General features: G+C 40.3%; 1 protein-coding gene across 3 annotated transcripts in view; it reads right to left on the bottom strand.

The window, feature by feature from the left end:
• Nucleotides 1-17,926, bottom strand: part of Osbpl1a (oxysterol binding protein like 1A) — a 173,134-nt gene that overhangs the window by 128,277 nt on the left and 26,931 nt on the right. For 2 of the 3 annotated variants that reach the window (XM_028759474.1, XM_028759475.1), the window contains exons 5-11: nt 14,191-14,302; nt 8,833-8,918; nt 7,609-7,753; nt 4,596-4,657; nt 4,361-4,405; nt 2,609-2,682; nt 2,439-2,502 (exon numbers count right to left, since the gene is read on the bottom strand). In XM_028759474.1, the coding sequence (XP_028615307.1) occupies nt 2,439-2,502; nt 2,609-2,682; nt 4,361-4,405; nt 4,596-4,657; nt 7,609-7,753; nt 8,833-8,918; nt 14,191-14,302 (588 nt within the window). Of the gene's footprint in view, nt 1-2,438; nt 2,503-2,608; nt 2,683-4,360; nt 4,409-4,595; nt 4,658-7,608; nt 7,754-8,832; nt 8,919-14,190; nt 14,303-17,926 lie in introns of all 3 variants that reach the window. The other variant, XM_028759476.1, reaches the window with a different exon arrangement.

Raw genomic sequence — 17,926 nt, 5'->3', positions numbered from 1 at the left:
CAAGCTATCCTTACCCACTTTTAGACCTGAATGCAGTACTGCTGACAGGTCAGACAAGACGCTCCCAAAGGCACAGTAGTAGAAGGCCTATTACATGGAAAACAACTACCCTCTGACTAGATCTTAATCCTGACCCACAGGAGGAAATCCTCATCTGGCACTGTGAACACAGTGAGAACATAATCCCCAGAATAATGTCTGGGGATTTCATAGGCCATCATAGGGAAGACATTGCTGTCATTTTGCTAAATGAAGATGATGTGCCCATCAAATTACTTCCTAAACAACTGTATTTATTCTCACAGATTACTATTGCTACCATCTCTGGAAGAAAAGAAGCTTCCTCTTTGCAGAGGGCAAAAGTAACTACAGAGGTTCATAAATGGTCAAAGTAATGAGAATAAGTGATACTCTAAAGTTCAGCCATGAAGAGAACATGTGTTGTCACCACCACCATCAACCCCCAACCACCACCATCAAGGTTCAGGAAACCTTGAAGAAAGTACAAAAGACTGTAAAAGCCAGAAGAAGGGCAAATGGTGCATAGAATATAAGAGAGGAAGAAAGGGGGGAGAGGAAGAAGGAAGAGGAGAAAGAGGAAGAGGAGGAGAAAAAGGAAGAGGAGGAGAAAGAGGAGGAGGAGGAAGAGAAGGAGGAAGAGGAGAAGGAAGAGAAGAAAGAAGAAGAAGAAGAGGAGGAAGAGGAGGAGGAGGAGGAAAAGGAGGAGGAGTAGGAGGAGGAGGAGGAAGAGGAGGAGGAAGAGGAGGAAGAGGAAGAGGAGGAGGAGGAAGAGGAGGAGGAAGAAGAGGAAGAGGAGGAGGAGGAAGAAGTTGGAACCACAATATAAGCCAGTAGGTCTATTCTTAGGCATATATTCTCAAAATAATTTCTATCCATGCTCATTACATGGGTAGATAGAGTCCGCAGTAGTCAAGAAATTTAAAGAACTAAATGTCCACTGACAGCTGAATAATGAATAAAGAAAATGTGGCATATGTATACAAAGGCATAGAACTCTGTAAGAAGGAAGCTTGGTGGCATACTAGGACATGGATGAATCTGGAGGACATTATGCTAAGTCAAACAGGCTATCACAAGAAGACAAGCATGATTCTACTTATGTATGGGACCTGGAACGGTCAAGTTTATCAAATGGAGAGTAGCTGGATAGCAGGGGCTGAGAGTGAGAGTTCCAAATCCAATAGAGTGCCCATTGGGAGACGAAAAGACTTCTGGGACTGCGTGCTATTCAAACTAGCAGAGTAATTAAGTGTACTTAATGTCACTGAACCATACAGTATAAAATAATTAATGTTAAGTTCTATATATTACAAATATTTTATTATAATTTTTAAAGGTCAGTTAAGGATAGGAATAGCTGTATAAAAAATCTCAATCAACCTAGGTATGTACACTATGAAGGAAGAAATTGAGCACAGATTGATCCGTGTGAGTATTTAATGAGTCTCTTTATCTTGTGCTGACACAATTCACAGGTAAAGCTGTAAGCAGGCCACTGCATAAGAAATTAGAAGTTGTAAAATAGGCAGAGGCACAACACAACAGGACCGAATCAATTCCACAGCAGCTAAAGTTTTAAAAAAGAAATGAGAGAAACTAACAAGTTTACTTTATAAAAAAATAAACTAATAAAATGATGGCAACAGAGTAAGAACCTTAACGTAGAGCAGAGCCAAGGGCGGGGAGTGAACACTCAGCAAGGCAGCGGACAGGAAGGACAGGGTGAGCATGGCAGAGCCTCAGTCTGCTATGTCCAGTGAAGACAAGATGGAAGGGCCTGGGAATGGACCAAGTGGGTCACTGTGTGTTCTGAATCAATGCGGCAGTTCACTCAATTTGTAACCTTTCAAAGGGGAGTACGGCAGTGCAGAGCACACTGAGGTGGAGAGCAAGATACATGCACCTGAGGGCAGGCAGGCCGCTACAGTCCAAGGTACATGATAGTACACTTACACAGACAACCCTACTGCACCTAGGTGTATCTGGGCTCCTCATTAGCCCAGAGACATCTCAGTCTCCTACAGAGTTAAATAAAACAGGTGGGAGTGAGAACAAGGAACTGATTCTGACACAGGCTTTAAGTTTCATCGTAATCCCAGAGACCCTTCCATCATCCAGATTTACCCATGGAAAAGACGCATGTACTTCCAGTGTTGTCAGCTGTCTAGATTGTTTTAGATCGCCTGTTCCAAACACAAGTGGAAAGAAACAAGTTGCCTCTGTGTGTGTGTGTATGTGTGTGTGTGTGTGAGCACGTACGCACGTGTGTGCCTGCACATGCACAAACAGAATCTTTAACTTCAACTGCTCTCAAATGTGAAAGCCCAGTACCCCATGGAGTCTCCTGAGTCTGCAATGGTTTGGACAACCCACTGCAGCACTGACGTCAGTCTTTACAAACACACGTTTCATCTTACCGTGCACACCGCTTGAGTCAGGTGTTTGCATCCTTGGCGGTAAGAATTATGGACTGCATCGGGCCTTGAAAACAAAAATTAAATCAAGACAAAGAGAAAAACTTAAATGAAAACTTCTAATATTTTAAATGCTATATTCTAAAACTTAGAAGTATAAAGACAATACTTACTGTTTCCTATACCAGGAAAGAACTCCGTGTTCTAACACTACCCAGAATAACTTCCAGCCAAAAAATCTTGAACTCTAAAGGAAAATGACAAAAATTTTCCATGCTGATGTGTCTGGATTCAAATATGTAACTAAGGAAAATTAATTAAGCTTAAATAGACATATCTGAGACTTCCTCCTAGACAGGAGGACTGAACAATAAATTGTAATAAATTTGAGCTCAGATATTAAATGCAATGATGTGAACAAAGCCCTTTCTACAGGGTGTCAGAACACAAGAAACAGTGCCACACTAGGAAGGTCACAGTTTGTGGCTCTAAATGTTCTGTTCAGGATTATCTACAGAAAACAGCAATTCTTGGCCTTAAACACAACTACCTCAAAGTTGTGACTGAATGTCTAAAAAGAGTTAACCTAAATCCATTTATATACTTACATACAAAAAAAATTCATATATAGGAACTACTTATGGATGCAAATTGTAGTAAGCACCACAATGATTTATTCTAGAAAATAACTAAATTCTAAAACACAGAAATGTTTACACCAGGAAATGTCCTTCCTAGGACAATTCAGGAACTAACTTTCCATGAAGTCTTCCATAATTTGATGTTTATAACAAAAGCAATATTGCAATTATGACTTAATGAGAAAAAATACTTTCCTCTACTCCTCTCTGTTAAACTTAATCACTTTAAAGCACAATCACCCTAAATGAAGTGATTGATACAGTCTACAGAGGCCTTTGAAACGCACAAGTAAGATACCAATCTTCTATAGAGATGTCAGCTTGTGAGGGGTAGAACCCAAAAAACCCTTCATGACTTGAAAATACTGTAACTAAAAATATTCATTTAAGGGCTGAGAATGTAGCTGTGCGGTGGACATCTTACCTAGCACACAGAGGCCTTATATTCAATTCCCAGAACCACTAAAAAACATGAGTCAAACAAGCATTTAGTACTTAAGCCATCCAGCACTATAGCTTAGCTCAGAACGCTCATTTTTACCTTAGCTACAACTGAACAAAACCATCTCACAAGGAAGCATATTCCATAATAAACTGGAAAGTGTCCCAAGAACATACATGGACAGGCTTTTACAGCAACACTAAGATCCACAAATACAAGCTGAGCTTCCAGTGTAGCTCGGGGCAGAGAGTTTTCTGAGCCTGCACCTGCCTGGAGATGTACACTGTGTGTATATGTTGGGGTGGGGGGCAGGGGGCGGCTAAAACATGCAAACCGTTATGGAAAGCAAGATGGCAACGCAGCGCCATGCAGTCTTAGCTGGCCTCATGGCCACATGGCTGACTAGGAACTGCAGCCCACCAGCACTGCCCAAGCACAAGGCAAGAACAGATAAAAATTCCAAATCAGAGTATAGGTGCTACCAAGTTCACATCTTTATATGGCACTAAAGAGTAAAAACCTCATAAATCATGGTCAGTCAGGGACACACGGTAAGTCTGAAAAAATTGGAAAAAAAAAAAAAAAGACCAGAAACAAAGCATTAAGAATCCCTTCCAGGGCTGGAGAGATGGCTGAGCGGTTAAGAGAACTGGCTGCTCTTCCAGAGGTTCTGAGTTCAATTCCCAGCAACCATATGGTGGCTCATAACCATCTGTAATGGGATCTGATGCCCTCTTCTGGTGTGTCTGAAGACAGCGACAGTATACACACATAAATAAAATAAATAAATAAATCTTGAAAAAAAGAATCCCTTCTAGCCTCCTACTTAAAGCCCCGCCTACCTTCCAGAGAGGGCCTTCATAGCGTCTCAGTGCTTTGTGGACAACCTGCTGGAAACACATTTCATTAAAGATGCATCTGCAGAGCTGAAACAGTCATTCAATTCTTTTCAAAAGACTTAATTGCTTTAGGAAATTAGAAATTTAGACATTTAAGGAATTAGAAATCTAGCAGTTCAATCAATCAACACACACCTTAGAAACTTAGAAATTTAAGATTTAGTTCACCAATACATACCTTATTACCAACAAGAATATGCTTCATTTCAGCACCATGGGCAAGGTCAAGAGGTTTCTGATCTGTGTACAATATAAGGAAAAATGTCACTATGTCAACTACACAAAAAAATTTACTACAACTGTACCATATAATGCTCCTTTGTGCTTTCAAAAACTCCTCCCCACAAGCTAAACATAAATACAAAATCACCTGCCAGAAGCTGCCCTCTCAGTTCTTGAAGGCCTCCTGCTAGGGGAGCTATTAAGTCAGAAAATCTGACTGTCCTCAGAACACTCTGTATAGGTCACATAACCAGGCAGGGTTTTGTCCATAAATGATTGATGAAACAAATTACCACAAGTTCACCAATTTAAAACAATACAGACTTCTTATAGTCAATTTGTTTAAGCCTTACATTAACTTGTTAACTTATGGTTTACTATTCAATTTTTTTAGGATTTATTAATTCTATATATGTGAATATAGTGCAGCTGTCATCAGATACTAGGCAAGAGCACTGGACCCTAGTACAGGTTGTGAGTTGCTGGGAATTGAACTCAGGACCTCTGAAAGCGCAGCCAGTGCTCTTAACTGCTGAGCCATCTCTCCAGCTCAGCTGCTCAATTCTTAAAAAACAAACAAACAAACAAACAAACAAAAACAAAAAACCCAACCAAACAAAAAATATCGTATGTATTAGTCACATTTGTTTCTATTTCTTCTCATGAAATTTGTTATGTGCCCCAATCACCATTATAAAGTACCAGTGATTTACAATGAACAACACAGGACACAGTAATAAACTCATACTAAAAGAGATATAACAGGTAATAAACCATGGTATGCTAACATAATTGTGACAGATTCGATAGACAATACTACCACTTCAGGTAGAAAGTGAGAGACTGGTCCCAGACGACCTTGCTGAGGAAGGGATGGTTACTGGAAAGGATCTTGTGAAGACTCAGGGGAACAGCTTATGCAAAGGCCCCAAAAAGGAGGCAGTGCGCACAGAGCCAGATGGCTGTGAGCAACCGTACGTAAGCTGTGTTTTCTAGACATGATGGGAAGCCTCTGGAAGGTCTCAGGACAAAAAGGAATATAATTTGACTGATGTTTAAATTCTGTCAAAGTGCTTACATGTAAACTTTGAGAAATTACAATATAACTGACTGATCCTATTACAGTGCTTCATGTTATCAGCTCTACCAACATAGAAATTCATATGCCATACAACTAACTTAAACCACACACCACACAATTATAATTTGAAGGGCATAATTAAGCCATCCTTAATACACTCAGACTTGTACACCTATGACACGGTTGTTCATGGAGTCTTTATCTTCTATTAATATAATAAAATATTTATCCAAGGAATGGTATGCTCTCTGGAATGGCTTCAAGATAATCCAGGTGTGGGGAGGGATGAAAGGAGAAAGGCCATTGTTTTTAATCGAGAGACAAGATAAGGAGCTTGACTTTGTTCTGAGGCAGATTGCCAGAACTGCTGATGTGTGAAGCAGGGGCTGCTGACACCTGCTTCTGAAATGAGGAGAAAAACTCTTTTTTAAATGTTCACTGAGGAACTGTCATCCGTTCAGTCTTTCTACACAGCACCTAGAAAGACAATGGTCTGCCAATTCTGATATCCCCACCGTGTCTGCAGGGCCCTTTTGAGAAATGATCCTTCCAGCAGAGGGGAAAATGACAGTATGATTTCTTTCATAAAAGTCTGCCCTAATGCCAAAAATAAATTCTGAGCTGCTGCCAATTGGATGAAACCTCAGCCTCATCTCTGGACTCAATATCTGCAGGGCTAGGCATACAGGAAGAACTCAATAAAGCACACTCAGAAGTAAATGAACCAGCAATTTCACAAGAAAAATGTGTGTGTGTTATCAAAACAAAAGAAAATGAGTGGAATAATAGGATATTAGAAAACGCATGAAACATCTTTGTCCGTTAATTGAAAAAATACCACCCCACTTCAAATTAATTTGCACAGAAGGAGATCTCAGTTTAATCCCATCCATACTTTTACCAGGAGCCTAACATCTTCACGTGCAGCTGTGCATGTACCACAGCATCCAGATCAGCCACTGGATGCCCAGAAGAAAACCACAAATGCATATAAAGCGTTCCAAAGATTAGCAGTTTTTTAACATCATCTTTATGAATGCTTCAGTACACAGCAAATCTGCCTACTACTAAAAAGGAGGTCTAACCTCAAAGTCAATTATTTGAGGCAATTTTTCGGACATTCACAGATATTTCCAAAGTAGCAAAACTCTGGATTTCCTAATGCTGGCTTTCCTAGATTGCTCTACAAGCTAAAGTAGAACAAGGTAAAAGGTGGCTTTTTCCTGTCCATCTGGACAATGATCAAGTGTCCCTATTTCAGTGTATTAGGGTCATGTCTCAATGTGTTTTGCCTTTGACTTTCTCATATAAAATGGCCCCAAAGAACCACACTGAAAGGCTTGGCCAGTGTTTCTAAGTGCAAGCTATGACGTACCTAAGTTAGAGATGCTGCACTCAGACTAAGGTACTGCTGGCCATGACCTACATTAATAGACCAGCACTACATATTACAGAAGGTGATCTTAAACCATAGCACTTATAAAGCAAGGCTGTATACTGACCACTGGATGAAAAGGCCATGACAAGAGGCTCCTAATAATCTAACCCTGGGTTCTCCTATGACAGCACTCCAGCATTCTCTAATTCTGTATTGGTGGCAACCTTATAGTATATAACTGCTACAAACAACAATAATCAATCACAGCTGTCTTTCCTTGATGGTAGGAATATCTTCCTCAACAATGGTCTCATTTGAAGTATGGACTGCATTACTAGTTACGTTTTATAGGAGAAGAAAATGTCATTCTTCTATTTCTGCAAACGTCCTTATGTAAACAGGACACCATCAATTTAATAAAGGCTGGACACCAAACAAACTCATTTGTACACTGCTGATTTCATTTTTGGAGTCAAACAACCAAGGATGACTCTCATCGGATATGCTCACCGTTCTTGTTCTTCAGGCTGGGGTCAGCTCCGCTTCTCAGAAGCTTTAGGACACACTGCTTGTGGGCCCGGTAAGCTGCACAGTGCAAGGGAGTATTTCCTAACTGATCTGAGCAGTTCACATCAGGAGGATTGGGCCTGCTGAGCTAACACAGGAAGGCAATGTGATTACATACCAAAGACAGGCTTCCCTCACAAAACACAGAAAGGCTGCAAGCAGAGCGTGCAAACAGCAGAGATGGCAGGTTTGGACACTGTGCACCTTTGGCTCAGTCTGCAGCTGAGCCATGCTTGTCCTCAGCAGGTAGAAGATCTGAGGTCTATGTTCTGGCACCAAGCACAGCAGCAGTGCTGCCCCCCCACCTCACATTAAGATATCACTAACTTGCTCGTTCCCAACAGTCTTGCATTTCATACTCGTGACAGCAAAACTATAAATCAAACATCGACCAACAGTCCTAAGAAGAGCTAAGCCCGAGATGCTAGAAGCATAAATGTCAAGGCTCTGCTGAATTTGTCCTTCCCACCTTACTGCTTTAGCAATCTCTATAGAGTCTCTATCTCAAAAAAATTTTTAAAATGTTGCAGGTGCTATACTTAGAAACCAAAGAAATGCTTTCAAGTGAGCTAAAATAACTTTAAAGCAAATGGCAATGCTTCAGTCTTGAATTCAGAACAAATTTAGAGTTTCATATTTAATGAGACCATGCAGGAAATGGAAACAAGAAAGTAGGTCTCCTAAGAAGAAAAGAAAAGTAGGCAAAGCTGCCTACCAGCTTGCTCAGCTTGATCTAAGTCACACTTGATCCAAACTTGTCCCTTCTTGATATGTTAGAAGGACAATATTCTTTCAGAATTTAGTGTTCATCAAAATGAAGAAAACTTCCTCTTTGACTTGAGTCTGTAATTTTTTTATTTTAAATGGGCTTAATTTGAAAAAAAATTAATTCTTTTTACCTTAACTATTTACTATGAAAAATTGAATCCTTAGTCATCATGTTTTTGACTGGGGATGAGGAGATAAATCAGAAATCTAGAGATCTATTAGCATATGAGCCTCCTAAACTCCTCCCATCCTGAGTTGCTGGGCACTTGTGTATCTCTGTATAATCACACTCCTACTCTAGGGAGATGATAAGAGCTTTTCTCCCACAGACACTGAATTGGGAAGTTAACATTTAAGGAAAAACCCTCCTAACATGTAAGAAATAATGCTTCTTGTTACCAGAGCTGATACTTCAGCTGTTCTTCCTTCTCTAGCTGCTCCTAAAAGCAATTCTTCAAGCTTTCTTTGTTGAGTTCTTTCCACAGCTACAAGAGAAAAAACATATGTCTTAATGTACCTCAGTGGTTCTCAACCTTCCTAATGCTGTGACCCTTTAATATAGTTGTGTGACCCCCCTCAACCATAAAATTTTTGCTATTTCATAGCTATAATTTGGTACTGTTATTAATCTTAATGTAAATATTCAATATGCAGGATATATGGCATGACCACTGGGGTGGGGTGGGGAGGTGAGACCCACAGGTTGAGACTGCTGCTCAACAGCTGGGTGTCATCTGACTGGCAATTCATTATGAAGATATCAGAGGACCTACCTGAGGAGTCCCCGGCACTCATACTGGACAGCATACAACCGCCTATTAACTCCAGCTCCAGGGGATCTGACACCCTCTTCTGACTTCTATAGGTACCCACCATACACACATGAAACATATTATGCAGATACACACACAAACTCATAAATAAAAACAAATACTTTAAAAAAAAACAAAGAATAAGTTGATCACAGTATAGAAAAATACAATATTTAAACTGAAACACAAATACTGTTAGATTTTGGAGTTCAATTCAAAGACACTAGGGATTTACTCATTATAAGACTTAGCGCCGGGCGGTGGTGGCGCACGCCTTTAATCCCAGCACTTGGGAGGCAGAGGCAGGCAGATTTCTGAGTTCGAGGCCAGCCTGGTCTACAGAGGGAGTTCCAGGACAGTCAGGACTACACAGAGAAACCCTGTCTCGAAAAAAAAAAAAAAAAAAAAAAAAAGACTTAGCATAGGGTCTGGAGAGATGGCTCAGCGGTTAAGAGCACTGACTGTTCTTTCAGAGGTCTTGAGTTCAATTCCCAGCAAACACATGGTGGCTCATGATCATCTGTAATGTGATCTGATACCTTCTTCTGATGTTGTGAGGACAGAGGCAGCATCCATACATACATAAAATAAATAAATCTTTTAAAAAAAGACTTAGCATAAATAATTATGAGCTTTTGATGATCAGGGTTAGTCAGTGTTCACTGTCTCAATAGCAACACGAATCACTCATGTGTTTTCTAATACAATGCAGTAACACAACAGGCAAGCTCACCTACTTAGTGTGCCTGACTCATCAGATGTCCTACCAAAATGTACAACTGTCTTTCCAACCACCCCCTCCTCACACATGCGTGCACATGCGCAAGTGTACACACACACACACACACACACACACACACACACTTGTTGAGATACAAGTCTCACTGTGGAGCTCTGTGGGCCCGGAACTCACTATAAAGACCAAGCAGGCTGCAAACTTGAGGCCACATTCCCTTCCTCAGTCATAGCTGCCCCCTCTTCACAACAGTCAATATTACATAAAGCAGAAGCTGGTATGCTGTCTCAAACAAACAACAGGGACTCGGGAGATACAACAAGTACAACGTCAAATTATGTCTTAGATCCAGATTGGGAGATGTCATGTAGACAGCTGATAAAATCTGTATATGAAATGTGCATTATATTACAAAGGTTGAGCATTCCTTATCTAAAAATCTTGAGTTAAAAAAAAAGTGTTTTGAGTTCAAAAAACTTGTAAACTTTCAGAGTTCAAAGTTTCAGAGATTTTTGCTTGTTTGTTTTGTTTTCTAGATTTTGGAGTATTTGCAAACTTTACTAGTAAAGTGTTATTAATACAAAATTAGACATAATCAAAGGCCCTTAACTTTTTAGGCATTATGACATTCAAAAGTTTTAGAATATGGAACCATTCCAATTTCAGTTGGGGATGTTCAGTGTGTGAACTAGATTTATCTATTTTATTGTATATGTATGAGTGTTTTGCATATATATACATATATATATATATCCATCCCGCATATGCATATACTATGTGGGTGCTGGGATGAAGCTGGGTCTTCTGTAAGAACAGCGTGTGCTCTTAGCTGCTGAACCATCTCTGCAGCTCTCAGTTTGTCCACTAGTGCTGTATTTTCTGATGTTGATCATTACAGAGTCAGCCTTTGGCACTCATGGGTTCTATCTCCGGGTTTAACCAATCACAGGTTTAAATGAAATACAATACAAAGAGTCTGTCCTGAGCACCATTCCTTGCCAATATTCCCAGAGTACGATACAACTGCTTACACAGAATCACACTGTATGGGTACCATGCACACTCCAGAGACTATCAGATTGACTTTCCACAGGGGCACCTGTACTGTCCAGTGAGGACAGAGGAAGTTTCTGCACAAAGGTGCTGGGACAACTGACACTTACACAGGAAAGGGCTCCCTTATAGCATATGTAACTTAAACTCAAAATGGAGCACAGGTTTATAAAAGCCAAAACTCTTAAGATAAACATCTTTGTGACATTAGACTAGGAATACCAAAAGAGAAGAACAAAGGGAGGAAGCAGATCAATGATTCCTCATCAATCAATCAACATACCTATATCAAATTGAACTTTTTAAAAAGTTAAAGAGCAGTCTCCAGAACAGGAGGAAATTTTTAAAAAATCATATGTCGGAAAATGGCCTTATATAAATAGCTCATAATAAAATAATTTCTGTACACTTTAAAGTCATATGGGAAGCAACCTATAAGTTCCACCAAAAAAAAAAAAAAAAAGATGCCATTGTATAAAAAGCACTAGGGTATCCATGTATTTTAGAGTTCACAGTTCTAGGATTTTTTTTCCTGCAAGCAAAACCCAAAGATAGTGTGGGGGGTTCATTGTGATTATAAGAAGACCCACATTCTTTTGTTATTATTATTGTTATTATTTCACACATTATTTACTGAATGTAGTTTCCCATCCCTCCAATTTCCTTCTGGTCTCTCTCCCACCTCCTTCTCCCTGAGATCCACTTCTCCTCCACTGAAGAAAGGGGAGGAGGAGAAAGAGGTGAAGGATGAGAAACAACACCATGGTGTAACAAGTTACAATAAGACTATATGCACAAACCCTCATATGAAGGCTGGACAAAGCAACCCAGTATGATGAAAAGGGTCCCAAGCAAAGGCAAAAGAGTCAGAGATACTCCTACTTCCACCGTTGGGAGTCCCACAAGAACACCAAGCTACTACCAGTGTTGTACTATAACAGAAGGCCTAGCTCAGAACCATACAGGGTCCATGTTTGTCGCTTCAGTCTCTGTGAGTCCCTAGCAGCCCTCCTTAGTTGATTCTGTGGGACATGTTCTTGTGGAAACACCTTGTTCTTAAGAGACATATTGAAGTGTTTGGAGGCAATAATGTCATTCGGTATGCAAATTTCTTTCAAGTGGTTCAACAACAATCAGAATCAATTCAGCATCAAATAGTGTTTAAAAGATAAATGAGATAGAGACAAGATGTTTATATGTATAATCTAAGCGAAAGACAAGAGGCATACGAGCTGGCACAAGTAAAATCATCTCTCTCTAGATACCATCACTTTAGATATTTAGGTGTGGTTCCCTTATGCATACCTCTATTTCCTATCTCTTTATGTTACCCAGTTGTCTGGTTTCTGGTCTACCTATCATCATGGTGAATTGTCCCCAGCACTTCCTAGAGTCTACAAATGGTGACTTAATGGTGTCTACAAGTAGCATTATATCTGGGGAAGGTGATCTCATCAGAACAGAATCACTCACTTAAGTCTTTATCTTCTATTTCCCAGGCTGGGAGCACATGAGCTGACAAATGATATTACCTGTGAAGTCATACAAGCCCTTGCCTTGCACAGCATGGGTTCCAGAGTAGCCTTAGAGCATGTCTTCACAACTCACCATTAAATCCACCTGTCAGACTAACCTAACATCCAGTCTACCAGGAAAAGCTCAGCCCTGGGGTCCCATGAAAAAGTCAAATGACAGGACAGGATCAGAAACAGTTACCTCACCTGTCGATAGATCACAATGTGTTAAAGGGCAAAGACCATATCCAATATGAGCCATGAACCCTTCCATTGCATGCTACAATGACTGGCAGATGATAAGTGTGGATCTGCTTATTCACTGAAACCAGTGAGCTCAAGTGAAAGTGCTGACCTAAGATGCGGGACAAAAGTGTCACCCTCGAAGATCAGCTAAAGGCAGCTGGATGTGACCAGTGCAAAGAAAGATCACTTCAAACCCACCAATGTGTGCAGTATGGGTTGATAACAATTCTCTAATATAGGTGCTTAACAAATAGTCACTATTTTTTATAACTATAGTATAAGCAAGAAGATTTCAATTGATTAGAAAATTGTTACAAGTAAGACTGTAGGTTTCATATGAAAAAAAATACTAATAATTACAAAGTTAACACCATTAAGTACAAAGTTGTATCACCTTTCTCTGAATTGCAAGAAAGAGGAACAGGATATGCATAAAGGTACAGCTGTAATTTTCAGACCTTATGTGCAAAGTAGAAATTACCTGGTCTAGCCTTACAGCAAAGCCTGGACCATCAAAGACTAATCCTTTACCTAAGCACAGAAGTGGTTTTGGTTTAAACTGTAGTGGAGAAATTTCTCTGTACTATTCAAGGCTAATACATCTTCTTAAATGCAATTAAATCTCTGTTGTCCATAGCAATTAACCAGATCCATCAAGAAGTGAATACTGGCATTACAGCACAGTGAGGCCCTGTGGACACCAAAATCTGCTGTGGAATGGCTGACAAGTCCAGCTCGGCAGCGTCTCCACCTTCTCCTGGGCACTTTCATGGCCACGCTGCAGCAGCTGATCTGACCACGTCCCCCATGTCTGAATTTTCTACCCCTCATTTGTTATGCACTGAAAACGTAATTTTAACCAGCTATATTCTTTTTTAAGTGAAGATTTGAATAGTCATAAAGCAAATGCTACAGCTTGGATGTGAAATGTCCCCCTAGTCTCACGTATCTGAACATTTGGTCCCCAGCTGTTGGCTGTGTTTTGGGAGGCCATGGAACCTTTGAGGTGGGACCTTGAAGAAATGAAATGAGCCTTGAGTTTCATAACCCAGCCTCACTTCTGGCCCTCTCTCTGCTTCCTGTTCCTCCACAGTAAAAGAACAATCCCACCACATGCACCCAGCACCATGGAGCCACTGCCATGCCTTCCTGCCATAGTAGATTTTATCCCCCTCACATTGTGAGCAAAGTACATCTTTCCCTCATTAGGCTGCTTCTGTCAGCTACAGTGCCACAGCAACAAGTAACTAGCAGAGTGAGGGAACAAAATGACACTAAGCAATGGCTTTGTAATGACATCAGAACAGAGGGATTTGCTGTCATCTACACTGGTGCTGCAGAGCTGTGTTTATGCACCTGTGGCCTCAGCAATAACAAAACAAAACACGATGCTTACCCTCAAGCATGTGCCTGATTTCTCTGTCATGGGTGGCTTCTTTTGCTGTCTGCCCACTTCCATTTACAACTGTAGTATCAGCATTGTATTCTAAAAGAAGCATTACCAGCTCCTAAATAAACAGAGAAATTATTTTAGTTCTTATCAAGCTACTACTTTATTATATAACAATCCTTTTTCAAATTAGTGATTGCTATAATTTCTAAAATAGAAAAAATATGTAAGATTCTTCATATCAAATCAATTATGTCTACAAAAATTCTGCTAATAACCTATTATTACTTAAACAATTCCCAACCCACAATTAATATATAGCCAATTTCTTTAGTTGACTTTTAAAAGTAAATTATCTAGGGCTAAAAAGACAATTCAGCAGTTAAGAGCACTTGTTGCTTGTGTGGAAAGGGCCCAGGTTCACTTCTCAGCATCTAGAGGATGGCTCATAACCATTCATAATCCCTGCTCCAAAAGGTATAAACATGGTAGACATTAACACATGCTGGCAAAAATTCACACAGATAACATGAGAATTAAATAAGTCTAAAAAAACCTTTTAAGTAAATTATCCAGTTATTTTATTAAAATAATGCATAATTAAACTAATATAAGCAAACAAAATCACAATTTAGAGAGAATTCAGTATATTCATTCATTTTTATATGGCCTGATGAGAATAGGAATTTCTTGAACACTTACATTTTTATAAAACTAACTTTAATATTTTAAGTATTTTCTAAAGTGGGCAGAGTAATGGGACAAATCACACTGAAAGAAGTCAATATTCAGCAAAGAAAATACTACTCGTGCTTACTCTGTGTGTTTAAATTTTGGAACTTGCAAATGACCAGTAATGGAGGAACATGTAAGTCCAGCAGCAATGAAACACCACACAACCTTAGGCAGTGACACAGAAGACCCAAACAACAGACACATGGCCATGCCCTAAGAGCCTGCTTCCAGGGAGGGCAGCCACATTCACCCTGAAACATATGCAGGGAGGTCTTGTCACAACACCCTATACTTTCCTCCTTCCTTTAAGGCCATAAAATCTCCTATATTATTTTTAAGTATTTATACAGTAGAAATACTTAAGTAATGTTTAAACTATAACAAACAAACATACATGTGCTCTCTTTGTTACTATGTGACAACCTCAGACATTTCAGCCTATTTCTTTCCAGACTGAGTTCTTCCAAGTAAGCTGAGCCTGCCTATGCAGCCCAGGCTGGCCTCAAACAATCGTCTTCCCTTGCTCTATCCAGGAGATAAGGCCATAGGAAATATAGGAAACAGTTAGGAAAAGCAGTAGCAGTAGTATTTTAGTAAAGGAATTTTTTTAAGGACACCAGTATTTCATGTCATTTTAGAGGTAATGGTTAATGAAAATATTTCATGTGAGAAAATGAAGAGCCCAGAACCTGATAAAAATTATTTAACAAAATTGTGGTAGTGGTGACACACACCTTTAATCCCAGCACTTGGAAGAGGCAAGCAGATCTCTGAGTTCAAGGCCAGCCTAGTCTACAAAGTTAAGTTCCAGGGCAGCCAGGGCTATACAGAAAAACCTTGTCTTAGAAAAAAAGAAAATTACAAATCATGTACTTGGTAAGAGACATACAAGACATACAAGGTATACAGAACATATAAAGAACTTTACAACAAAAAACAAAAAGTCTAATTTTAAAATACAAAGAGGAGGCATATGCCTGTAAACCCAGCACTGAGGAGGCTGAAGAAAAAGGGTCATAATGAGATCAAGACCAACCTGAGTTACATACTGACATCTTCTCTCAAAGATGAAAATAGATCATTTTTAAAAATAAATAAAATGGGTAAGATAGCATTTGAACAATCTGAGCCGCCCCCACCCCAGACTTCCTGAATCAAGGCTCCAAGTCTACTTAGCCACTTCCAGCTGCAGAAAGCAAGCTCTCAGAAAAAAATAATTAGTATCAAAATACAGATGTGTTGTGCAGAGTTAAAACCAGAACTCCAGAAGGCACCCTCAGGGACTGGTATCTGCCTTTATCCCACTGACATCACTGAGACACCCAGAGAGACAAGTTGGGTACGATTTCAACATCTCGGTAGACAGAAGTGTTTTCAGGGGCACTGCGGAGTAACTCTCCTCACAGTTGAGAACTTTCTGTAAGCCCAACTGTGCTGCTCCGTGACCCATCCAAGGCCACCTGCCTTTTGTAATGCTGCAGATACAAAACAATTCGTCATCTTCCTCATGCCTCAAGATCTGGAATTCTTTCTCTAGTCCTGAGGTGGTGTCCCTGGTGCTTGAAGAAACACCAACTGCACTTACATTTCCCTCAGTGAGAACCTTTCAGTACCTCCCCAAATTCTAATTATTGGCTTTCCTCATGCATTCAATACTGTAAAAGGTTCTACAGAGAAAACATTCCTAGACACCAAATACTAAAGGGAGAATGGAAACCTATCCTGTAGGGAATGGATCTTAGCACTAGGGGTTGGGAGAGGTACTGCAAATACCTTGCAAAGTCAAGGCTCTGACAAAATTGAAACAGAGATCATGACACTCACTGGGACAACCCCAGTCTAAAGGTCAAAGTGGAATTTCTAAAAGGACAAGAAAATGCCTTAGGGATGAAGCTTAGATAAAAAGCAGTGAGGACATTCCTACTCCTAAGTATAGAAGGCAAGAAGGGCCCACTGTGAAGTAACTGAGCACTAGTGCAGGCACTGCACGGGGCTTCAGTGTGGAGCATGGGAAGTTCCCCTATAGATGCAGACATCAGAGCCCTGAAGCAGGCAAGACAGCAGACAGGAGAATCTGGATGCCTTAAGAGAAGCATGGGGCGGAATCACAGATTCTAAAATAATCCCCTAGGAAGATCAAATGAAGCCAGAGGAACAGACTGGTTGGTTGAGGTGGAACATTTCCAAAGAAAAGAGAATGTTAAGAAAAACACGGGAAAAGGTCTCTAAGGGAAGAACCATCAAAGCAGCCAGAGAAGCAGCAGGAGATAGACCATGCTGACTCCTCCCAGAGAAGCGCTCAGCTTGTCAGACTGCAAAACATAAAAATAGAAACCCTGAGACTTAACAAACCACCAGCAACATCCCAGAGAATGCAGCTAAGTGACAGCACCGAGACCCAGACTGGAAAGGGAGCCAGGAGAGCTGAAAGGAGTGGAATTCTTCTAAACTCTGAGACAAACTCCTGCTCAAAGCAGGCTCAGTGCCCACACTATGTAAAGTAGACTACAGCCCCTCACTTTGTGCCACCATTCCATCTTCTTACCCTCCTCAGCCCTCTGCTCCCCTTAGTGTCTCCTTCCCTCAATGCAGGAAGGATGCAGTCCATTTTTCTCCCTATGTCTGAACAGTAGCCACTTTTGAACATTTATTCATAAATAAAGATGTTTTGCCTCATCTATTTCTGGCCAGGAAAGCACTTCTAGCAACTTGTCTAATAAGTCAGAAGACTAAAGTTTGTTTGTTCTGGTACCATGTCTCAGTGAACACCCACTAAAGGTGGGGACTGCACAGTCAAGGTCTCAGGAAAGCTAACACAGTCATGTCCCCAGCTGCCCTAGCTCCACCCTGTGAGCCACTGTCAGTCACTCCTCGCTTATCCCTTATGATGCTGTCATCATCACACAATACATTTCTGGTGAAGGAGAGGAAAATATCACACCCACAGTGCTTCTGAGCAATTTTCCAAGGAGTAATTTACATTGCATAGATCTTACCCTGTAAATGG

Source organism: Grammomys surdaster, unplaced genomic scaffold, assembly GCF_004785775.1.
Source record: "Grammomys surdaster isolate TR1022 unplaced genomic scaffold, NIH_TR_1.0 126298, whole genome shotgun sequence".
NCBI lineage: Eukaryota > Metazoa > Chordata > Mammalia > Rodentia > Muridae > Grammomys > Grammomys surdaster.
This window is presented reverse-complemented; position numbering and strand designations above follow the sequence as displayed.